Genomic DNA, 11,916 nt, shown 5'->3' on the forward strand with positions numbered 1-11,916 from the left:
TGATTCCTAACCTTAGGGTTGTGGGTTCGAGTCTCGGGCGGGCAATACCACGAACCCCCAACTGCTCCCTGGGCACCGCAGCATAAATGGCTGCCCTATATATATATATATATATATATGACAAAACAATTGAGCATCACGTAATTCACCCTTGTGTTCTTTTTTACTGTAAGCCACTTAAAATTGAAAACTTTGCTGTTAAATTTAGATTTTACATTTGTTTATAAGCACACACCTTGAGCAACACAAACACACACATATACTAAATGCAAACAATACAACAAAATGCACACACTAGTTACATTTGTATTCAAATGTCATGAAGCCGAGCTGGAGGCAGGATGTGTCCTACTCCCACAAAAAAAGAAAAGAAAAAAAAGAACGGCTGGCTACTCGAACAAACAAACTGCCCTGTTAGCATCATTCTCCAACATTTCTAAAAGACTTTGTTTGGCTAAAAGCTGTGTTTACTCTTTATTCGAAAACACATTTTCATAAAACATGACAATCCCCAGGCGCTTATGCACATTGTTTGCTCAGATTGCGGCTCACTTTGTTTAAACAGATCTATTTGAGTAAAAAAAGTAAACCGAGGCTCCCTCACAGCATGTACAACATTGCAAAGGTTATATAACTTTACCTTATAAATATGTAAATATATGCAAATATAAAATATCATAACGAATTAGATGTTCCTTCAGTCTGTACTTGTACTTACTGATATATATTCTCATTCATATGTACAGTAGATGTTCCTGATAAAGTCTGACAACACTGCTCGTTTTGTGTTTTTCATGCAGCTCAAAAGAAAGATGCATTTTAAAGACGTCTTTTAATCCCATCAAAACTCACTTCAGACTGCAAACTGACATTCACAACTTGTGTAAAATATGATTTCTTTTCCTGTGGTGCTTTCAGCGGCAGATACACATTGCATTATACCAATAACTGCATGCATTTATATACAATATCTGCAGTTAAACAAATAAAGAAATGCCACTGAAAGGGCACCAAAATGCAGACATTCCTTCAGGCCTGAGACAAACGGCAGCATCCTCGGCACCTCTGTCTATCCAAATGTGTTGATGCCAAGAAACTACTCCTACATTGCCTGTTCTCGTTTCTGGCGAGTAATCTTACCTCGTGTCAAAAAGTGGGTCTGTGTACATAGGTAGAAGACAAACGGTGTCTCGTTCGATGGACAGCGTGTTCTCTTGGCTGTGCGTTGGTTTAGTTTGTCCTTGCTTCTTGTTTCCTCCAGCTGAGCCATCTGTGACAGAGAAACACAAAGTTACCTTCGACTTTAGTATCTGAATAGTAATGTAATGACGATTCAATTGGCACTCAGTAATGAATCCTATGAAGGGTTTTAGAATGATTCAAGTCAGAAAGAAAGCATCAGTTTCGGATCAGTGTCTAAATAGTTTAATGCACTAATACAGGTCAGTATAAAAAACATCTGCCAAATCCAAGGATAATCCAGTCTTTTGAAGAAGACAACATCAAACATAGATACCACAGGTACGTCTGCAAGATGTCTGTTAAAGATCTCTTCATCTGGAAAGCATCTGCTGTGTACAAACATCAAATAGACGTCTCTAAGATGTCAGTTTTACATGCATTCTGAATCATAAACATCTCAAAGTCATCTAATAAACGTCTATTTGACATCTGATAGGAATCGTCTTATAGATGTATTGCAGATGAGCGGAAACACTTTAAAAATAATGCAAAAAAATAAATAAACTTGGCCTGTTTATCATCCTCACGTTGATCTTTCTACATCAAACTGCAAGATTAAGCTAAATTAGCCGAGGAGTTTAATGTTTGGGGCCATATGCTGTGTTTTGCCCATAAATGTTTGTCGCCTGGGTTATCTGGTAATCTCCTCAGAGGGGCGGATTTAAGATAGCTATTTTCTGCCAGCTCTTAGTGGGACATGCAGGCTTAAACTGAGTTTGTGGGCCATACAGGCCTGGTTAGTGTCTATACTTCCTTGCTAGTCAGCTGGGGCTTTAACTGCTCTTTAAGATTAGATTAAGATAACAGACCTCAGCTATTAGCAAAGGTGTTTGTGAAGGTACTGAGGCTTTGCATTTATGCAGGATCCTACTGCAACATCAATATGTTCATATTTTTAATAATAAATTATAAAATGATAATGATGTTTTAGTTATTATCCTACTATAGGTCATTATAGGTCACATTTCACCTCAAAATCAGAAGAAATCAATCAGAAAAATGTAATTAATTAAAAAGAAATGTAACTATATACTTAGGCATATTATTTATTTCTTTTTTTTTATTAATAATATTTGAGGGTATTATTCTCATCTTTATTAGGCCCATTTCTCTTAATATTGTCATTATCATCATGTAAAAAAATTGGCTTGTGCATGGAGAATCTAACAATTCATGTTCAGTTCATAATTTATCCAGAAATCTGAAGACAATAATAAGAAATATTAGTTTATTTATTTATTTAAATGAAAATTAAACCTATATTTGGGAGTATTTTTTATTGATTTATTGATCTCACAATTCATGTTCAAATATATATATATATATGTATATATACAGTATATATGTATGTATGTATATTAATATACATTTGTAAATGATAATGAAACCTTCATTATATTTAGGAGCGTTAATTAATGCTTTTTTGCATTAACATTCATTTTATGACATTATGTTAATCATTAAGCACATTTCTCGCAATATACTCTTTACTAAAATGCGAAAAAATCATGAAAGTAAATGAATCAAATAACAAAAAAGAAAATATATGGATTCGGTTTTTTTTTCTTTTTGTGCAAAATAACATGATTATTTTGCTTACTGTCTTCTCACATTTGCTTTTACTGTATTTGCAATACAGTAAAAAAAATCTCATTACTTTATTGCAAAAGAAAAACAAAGAAATGTTTTCACTACATAAGAATCAAATGAGAATAATGAAAAAAAAAACATTACATATATATATATGTATATATATATATATATATATAAAACATTTTAAAATATAACATTTTCCTTATGTAGCTTATTAGTTATTATTGAGTTTTGTTTGGAGTGAAATGGGACCTGTTTCATGAGGTTCGACCAGCTTTGATCTAAATAGACAGCCGATGAAGTCTGATTTACCTTCACAGTCCAACAGGAAGCAGGTGAGCAGGTGAGGACACACTTCCTCCAGCACGGAGCAGAAGGCGTTGAACGCACACGGGCTCTTCAGAGACAGCTGATCCAGGAAGAGCTCGGCTCGTTTCTCTCTGGACTCTTGACCCAGTATCTCTTTGTATTCCTCGAGAGAAAACACTTTGTCGTACACCAGGTACGGCAGCACCTTGTTGACTTCAAGTTCCTTCAGGATCATCTCCCTGTGCTGCTTCAGGACCTTAGCCACCCATTTCTTTCTCTTCCTGTTGACAGGCTTTCTTCCTTTAGTCCTCTGTCTTTTATTCGTCTTGATAAACCACTTTTTAGTGCCACTTCCAAACATCTTCACACTGAGGATTCCCACTAAGACGTCCTGAACAGTTCCATCGAAGAGAGGAAAGTGCATATTTTTTTTTTACAACCAATTGATGATCATGCTTGTATCTTCTGCACGTATTTGTGTGACACCCAAAGCGTCTGGGACAGCAGGACAATCTGGACAGAGACAAAATACTGCTTACAGACGGTAATAGGATTAGCTTTGTGTTAAGCAGACTATGTTAGGTTGATCTGTCTGTTGCTAGTTCTGGAATACATAAATGCACATGAAATCTGAGGATTGAATTTGTACTTTTATTTTTTTAAACAGCACATCAGATCTGAAAAAAAAAAAGCTAAAGTAATTTCGTAGACATTAGGTTTTTTCATAATCCTAAGCATATATGCATTGACAACAAAAGAGTAGATTATGTACCAGCAGAGGGAAGCACAGGAACAGTCTTTCTGTTAATTTTCCCCAGGTTTGCAGAAAAACTCTGTGAACCAATATAAATTTTTATATATATGATAGCTATCATTTATCATTAAGTACCATGTAAATAGCTGTTGCCCCCTTTTTTTTAATAATAAAAATAACATACTGTACATATCTTAGTAGGCTTAGTTAGTGTTTAAATAAGCACAAAATTAAACTACAACATCAAATGTGTAGATAATATGGCAACATATTGAGATGAACTTCATATGAGCTGCTCATTGGTTAGAATACAGCATCTGTAAAACAAAATGATTAGAGTAAGTCATGCAAGCTAAATTAAGATCAGTTTGGAGATCTAAATACATTGCCATTTACCCTGCATTAGTTACAGTTTGAAATGATCCTTATGTTTTTGAGCACGTAAATGATGAAGTGAATATGTGTTGCTGTCACATCTGAGCAGGTGGCGACCTCCTCCGATGAGAACATCTGGTGTTAATTCAATACGCAAGAACAAACAGCAGCAAGTGACACAAAAAGGGGAAAATAACCGTAACTTGTTCAAATGCAACAGTTTCTGAAGATTCTTAATTTTGTTATGTTAACTTAAATTTGTAAAATGGACGTTAATCTTAATTAATCTGTGTTTGGCCCACATCAGTTGTCTTTGACATTATTGAAACTTTTAATCACCAATATATTATTTATAGGACTTGATAGGGAGAGTAAATATTCAAATGAAGCGTTTATTTTTACTTTTATTAATTAATTATTTTTGTAATTATCATTTGTGATCAGGACCTTTTTAGCTCTACATTTCAAAAAGTTGTAAGTATAAACACGAGTGCAACTTTGAGCTGTTGGTGGCGCTAGAGAGTTAAAGTTAGAGACTCCAAACTTGCTATAGTTAATGTAGAGACTGTCCTCTATCTGTATGCCAAATTTCATAACTTTACTCAAAATGGCTCTTTGGGATGCCATAGACTCGAGAACAGAGGAGGAAGAAGAAAAAGAAGACCAATGGATACAGTAAGCGCCTACACACCTTCATTTCTAGGCCCCTAATAAATATTAAATATGCAGATTCACTCCAATCTCTTTGTTTGTTGTAAAGAAAGTATTTGAATTTAGAACTCTTTTGTGTGAAAAAAAAAAAACAATTATCATGTGATTGCATAGTAAGTAGCAATATTCATCAGTTCTGTATGTTATTTCAGGGTTAGCATCATCTGAGGTCCTCTGAGGGTCAGCATCATCTCTTCTCAAGTGTTCTGGATCCAGACTGGAGCTTGTGTAAATGTAAAACAGAGAAACAAAAAGAGACATAATTAGCGTAGCTGCTGTTCCAACAAAGTAAAATAAATTAGTTTAACCCAAGCTAAATAATAATAATGCACATTTGATCAGATACAATTGCAGTCACAAATTATGAGATGGATTATTTAAATGCTTGGCTAAAGAGATGCGTTTTTAATCTGGATTTAAACAGAGTGTGTGTGTCTGAACCCCGAACACTATCAGGAAGGCTATTCTAAAGTTTGGGAGCCAAAAGTGAGAAAGCTCTACCTCCTTTAGTGGATTTTGCTATCCTAGGAACTACCAAAAGTCCAGCGTTTTGTGACCTTAGGGAGCGTGATGGATTAGGGCCTTATACAGTAGGTAAGTAATAATATTTTGTAACTAATACAGAATGTAATAGGTAGCGAGTGCAGAGACTGTAAAATTGGGGTAATATGATCATATTTTCTTGACCTCGTAAGGACTCTAGCCACTGTATTTTGGACTACCTGTAGCGTGTTTATTTAAGAAGCAGGACAACCACCTAGAAGTGCATTACAATAGTCCAGTCTAGAGGTCATGAATGCATGAACTAGCTTTTCTGCATCACAAACAGATAACATGTTTCGTAGCTTGGCAATGTTTCTAAGATGGAAGAATGCTGTTTTTTTTTAACATGGGAAATTTTGTTTTCAAAAGATAATTTGTTGTCTAATATAACACCCAGATTTTTGACTGTAGAGGAAGTAACAGTACATCCGTCTAGTTGCAAACTGTAATTATGTGTACTGATTATGTGTACTGTTTTTTGGTCCAATAAATAATATCTCCATTTTATCTGAATTTAATAGGAGAAAATTATTTGTCATCCAATCTTTTACATTTTTAACACACTCTGTTAGCTTAAATAATTTAGAAGTTTCATCTGGTCTCATTGAGATACACAGTTGAGTATCATCAGCATAACAGTGGAAATTAATCCCATGTTTTCTAAAAATATTACCAAGGGGCAACATGTATTAACTGAATATAGAAGAGGACCTAGGAGAGATCCTTGTGGCGCTCCATATTTTACTGGTGATAAATGAGATGACTCCCCATTTAAGTAAACAAAATGGTAGCGATCAGACAGGTAGGATCTAAACCATCTTAGAGCCTGCCCCTGAATACCTGTATAGTTTTGTACTCGATCTATGAGTATGTCATGATCTATGGTATCGGACGCAGCACTAAGATCAAATAAAACTAGCAATGAGATGCAGCCTTGATCTGATGCAAGAAGTAGGTCATTTGTAATTTTAACAAGAGCAGTTTCTGTGCTATGGTGGGGCCTGAAACCTGACTGAAATTATTCATATAGATTTTGTGCAGGAAGGTGCTCAATTGAGCAGACATAACTTTTCAAAAAATTGTATACATAAATGGAAGATTTAAAATAGGCCTATAATTTGTCAGTTCACTATAGTTGTGGTTTCTTAATAAGAGGCTTAATAACCGCCAGCTTGAATGGTTTTGGGACGTGACCTAAAGATAACAACGAGTTAATGATATTGAGAAGCGGTTCTTCAGCTACAGGTAACAGCTCTTTCAGGATTAAGTGGGTACAGGATGCAATAAACATGTTGTTGGTTTAGATACAGTGATACGTTTTTTCAGCTTTTCCTGTCCTTCAGTTTGTAAAGCGCTGCAGTTTATCTTTGGGTGCGATGGATGAAACTAGTATTAGACGCTGTGGAATCTACATTTATTATTGTATTTCTGATGTTATCTATTTTATCAGTTTAGAAATTCATGAAGTCATTACTATTTACTATTAAACGTTGGTGGAATATTTGAATCAGGTGACGTCTGGTAATTTGTTAATCTAGCTACTGTGCTAAATAAAAACCTTGGATTGTTTTGGCTATTTTTAATGAGTTTGTGGATATGCTCGGCCCTGGCAGTTTATAGAGCCTGTCTATAGCTGAACATACTGTTTTCCCATGCAATTCTAAAAACTTCCAAGTTCTCTAACCTTTTTAAATTTTATGGGGGCAACAGCTTCTAATGTATTAGGGAAAATAGTGCCAGTCATTTCGTCTAGTTTATGTGTATTTATGGGTACATATAGTAGTTGAGAGGAATCAGGCAGGTTATTTACGAATCTGTCTTTGGTGGCTGGAACAATAGCTGTGCCCAGACATAGCAATTTCATAAATATTTACAGTTGCTTAGACACTAATTTGTGAAAAACTAAGCAAGCAAGTAATAAAATAATATTTCTCATAGTCATAATGAGCACTGCAGTGGAACGTGAATCAGTTGGATAATGTTCTGAGATGCATACGTGACCGACCCAACCCTCACTTATCAATTCCACATAATCAGAATCAAGGAGTCATAGACAAATCTTTGATTCTCAGTAAATTTACCTCCTTTATTACAGCATCAGGAAGTTTCCACTATTTTACCTTTTGTTAGCATTACATTATTACCAGTCTGAAGTACAATGAAACATTTACTTAAAAGTCCCCACTTATAATCAGTGCTTGAATAGATTCTTTTATTACGATTCCTATTAAATATTAAATTAAACTTTAACTTCTTAGCAAACACTTTATTGATGTATACTTTATGTTTATATGGCCAAACTTTTGTGTGTGTGTGTGTGTGTGTGTGTTTACTGTATACTTTATATATATTATATCTAGAAAGGAGGCATTAAACTGATCAAAAGTGACAGTAAATGCCTATATTTCTATTTCAAAGAAATGCTGTTCTTTTGACTTTCTAGTCATCAAAGAATCATGTAAACACGTGCCATATTCCACAGAAACATTAAGCAGCTGCCACTGTTTGTAACATTGATAACAATCTGAAATGTTTCTTGTGAATCATTAAATCAGCATATTATGATTATTTCTGAAGGATCATGTGACACTGAAGACTGGAGTAATGATGTTGAACATCCAGCTTTGTATCACAGGAATAAAATATATTTTAAAAATATAACTGAAATGTGAAAACAAATTTTATTGTTTTACTGTATTTAAATGAATGCAGCCTTACCGAAGAGACTTCATAAAAAAAATATGTATGACTACAAAGCGCAAAAAATTACTTGTATAAAATGTAATTGATGTTTATGTGTAGAGGTGCATCTTAATAAATTAGAATGTCGTGGAAAAGTTCATTTATTTCAGTAATTCAGTAACTCAAATTGTGAAACTCATGTATTAAATAAATTCAATACACACAGACTTAAGTAGTTTAATTATTCGGTTCTTTTTATTGTAATGACTTTGGCTCACATTTAACAAAAACCCACCAATTCACGATCTCAACAAATTAGAATACTTCATAAGACCCATAAAAAAATTGTTTTTAGTGAATTGTTGGCCTTCTGGAAAGTATGTTCATTTACTGTACATGTACTCAATACTTGGTAGGGGCTCCTTCTGCTTTAATTACTGCCTCAATTCAGCCTGACACGGAGGTGATCAGTTTGTGGCACTGCTGAGGTGATCTGGAAGCCCAGGTTTCTTTGACAGAGGCCTTCAGCTCATCTGCATTGTTTGGTCTCTTGTTTCTCATCTTCCTCTTGACAATAGCCCATAGATTCTCAACGAGGTTCAGGTCTGGTGAGTTTACTGGCCAGTCAAGCACACCAACACCATGGTCATTTAACCAACTTCTGGTGCTTTTGGCAGTGTGGGCAGATGCCAAATCCTGCTGGAAAATGAAATCAGCATCTTCAAAAAGCTGGTCAGCAGATGGAAGCATGAAGTGCTCCAAGATTTATTTGTAAACAGGTGGATTGACTTTGGTTTTCAGAAAACACAATGGATACACCATCAGATGACTTTGCTCCCCAAATCATCACAGACTGTGGAAACTTAGCACTGGACTTCAAGAAACTTGGGCTATGAGCTTCTCCACACTTCCTTCAGGCTCTAGGACCTCGGTTTCCAAATGAAATACAAAACTTGCTCTCATCTGAAAAGAAGACTTTGGACCAATGGCAACAGTTCATTTCTTCTTCTTCTTAGCCCAGGTAAGACGACTCTGATGATGTCTGTGGTTCCTTGACACATCTGTGTGTGGTATTCTTGATGCCTTGACCCCAGCCTCAGTCCATTCCTTGTGAAGTTCACTCAAATTCTTGAATCAGTTGGTTGAGCATCTTGTGCATCTTTTTCTTCCACACTTTTTCCTTCCACTCAACTTTCTGTTAACATGCTTGGATACAGCACTCTGTGAACAGCCAGCTTCTTTGGCAATGAATGTTTGTGACTTACGTGTCACAAATGTTTTGTGACAACTTTCAGATCAGTAGTCTTCCTCGTGATTGTGTAGCATAGAGAACCAAACTCAGAGACAATTTTGAAGGCTCAGGAAACCTTTGTCAGGTGTTTTGAGTTGATTAGCTGATTGGCATGTCACCATACTCTAATTTGCTGAGATAGTGAATTGGTGGGTTTTTGTTAAATGTTAGCCAAAATCATCACAGTTTAAAAAAAAACAAAGACATAAACTACTTCAGTCTATGTGCACTGAATTTATTTAATACACAAGTTTCACAATTTGAGTTGAATTCCTGAAATAAATAATCGTTTTCATGACATTCTTATTTAGATGCACCTGTATGTGTTTGTGTGTTAATGTCCTTTCACATTCTACTGCTTTAATTTCCAACATATATCTTAAATGTGTAAATATGTGTATTACAGTAAAATATGAAGTTCACCTACTGAGATATAAACGGAACAAGCATTTGACGAAAAGAAATGGAATAACGAGTCCATAAAAATATCAAAAGTTGCAGTAATATCAGTCAAGATATTTCTTCAGAGTTAGTAAAAAAAGGTCAGTTCAATGTCCTAAGTTATTACAACTATGACCTTAACACCTGCTGCCTGTAAACCATAAGCTTGCTAAAGACTGTTTCACAGGTGCATGTGCAAAAACTGTTTATGAGTCATTCAACAGACATGAAAAATATTGTTTAAAGACAGGTCTGTACAGCTTATTTGGATTTTACTAAATTATCTTTAAAATGCATTATCCTGAAAAAGACATGTTTCCTTTTTGAATTTATATGCAAATATGCTGTACTGATCCCAGGTCTGAAGACTCAGCTGGGCCAGTTCTGAAAAGGAAGTTGAGATTAAGTTTATCATTATGCTAACATTTGGTTCTAATGGAATGATTAATAGTTTGATCTAATTACAAACTTTAGTGTTGGTTCAATCTCAGACAGCACGTAACCTTGTTTAAACTTCATATCTGTGGTTGTAAAGATTGATCTAAGGGTATGAAACCTGAGCAGCAACTATCCAACTATGCATTGCCATCAAAGGCCTTGTTTCCAGTAACTCAGGCATTGCTGCACACATCCTCTTTCAGTGAACTGAGATGCTTTTTATGGAAATGAATAATGCAAGAGGAAAAATTACAAAAATAAGTCACAAAAGGATGTCAATATATAACAGCAATATAACTAGTAAATAGCTGAATTCACTCATTTACAGTAAAACACACATGAATTGTTGTGGGGGGGAAACACATTACATCACACTCTTGTGATCTACTTTACTGTACTATATGACCAGTTTTCACAGCAAAGATTCGAGTTATAATCTAAGAACACTTAAATAAAAATAAAAATAAGTAACTGATTTAAGATTCAGAGTCTGACATTATCTGATAAAGCGCTAATGTGTTTTTTTGAATGAAATATACTCCCAATGTGTTTGTTACTGTATTTTGGCTAATGAATAATGAAACCTTACAATGGAAAAGTATTTTCAATCTTTAAATGCTAAAAGATTACCTGTTAACTCAACTCAGGTTCACTTCCTTTCTATCTCAGTAATAAATTCTTTGAACTAATAATATCTAGTGATCACTCTTGCCAAGCCTTTCATATCTGAATTATTCAGAAAACATAATTCGAAATAACTCTACAACTGTGAAATCAATAAAAAAATTATATCCTTTAACTGTGTTTCTCAACTGATTTCATGGGAAATCTGTTTGCCACGTTGAACAGTAAAGCGAGGCAGCTATTAATATCATCATCATATCCTTTTTAAACTATTTTCTTCTTCTTAAGTTTATATTGTTGTGTTTATCCTGATATTCCTTTCCCCAGTGCAAAAACATAACTGATCGTAATGTAATGTGTTATTTAAAGTGCACAACGAAGGAGTATTATCCAATTTTTTTTTGTTATAAATCCACAGAGAATACACACAGAAGAATCTCAGAAGCAAATGTAGCACACACAATGGTTAAGCGAATAACCGACAGAGAACAGACTAAAACAGGGAGCATAAATACTGGGTAAATAAATGGGACACATCTGAAACAAATACATCAAGACAGAAACAAATCAGGACTCATAGGAAACTAGGCAACAGAAGTAAACAGAGCAGGTTTACTTATAATATAAGGTAATATAATATAATATAATCCTGCAGCTTCTTCAGAGTTGCTGTAGATCTCTTGGTCTCTTCTCTGATCAGTTTCCTCCACATCTTTCATCCAGTTAGAAGTGACGTCCTAAACGAGGGAGGGTCTGTGTTGTATCCAAATATCTTCTACTTCTTAACAATAGACTTCACTGGCTTCTAGGGTTTGATCAAGCCTTTGAAATGTTTTATGTATCTATCTCCTGACTCGTGCCTGTCAACAACTTTAGCCCCGAGATCTTTTGGACAGTGTCTTGCCTCCCATAG

The 11,916-nt window shown here is 34.9% G+C and overlaps 1 protein-coding gene across 2 annotated transcripts in view; it reads right to left on the reverse strand.

Annotated features, from left to right (window-relative positions):
- The window catches only part of LOC113067044 (tight junction protein ZO-1-like), a 108,752-nt gene extending 105,107 nt beyond the window's left edge, over positions 1 to 3,645 (reverse strand). For both annotated transcript variants that reach the window (XM_026239257.1, XM_026239256.1), the window contains exons 1-2: positions 3,148 to 3,645; positions 1,141 to 1,270 (exon numbers count right to left, since the gene is read on the reverse strand). In XM_026239257.1, coding sequence (XP_026095042.1) covers positions 1,141 to 1,270; positions 3,148 to 3,568 — 551 coding nt within the window. In that variant the 5' untranslated portion in view covers positions 3,569 to 3,645. The remainder of the gene's footprint in view (positions 1 to 1,140; positions 1,271 to 3,147) is intronic.
- Positions 3,646 to 11,916: the final 8,271 nt, after the last annotated feature.

The sequence above is a fragment of the Carassius auratus genome, chromosome 50 (genome assembly GCF_003368295.1).
Source record: "Carassius auratus strain Wakin chromosome 50, ASM336829v1, whole genome shotgun sequence".
NCBI classification, from domain to species: Eukaryota; Metazoa; Chordata; class Actinopteri; order Cypriniformes; family Cyprinidae; genus Carassius; species Carassius auratus.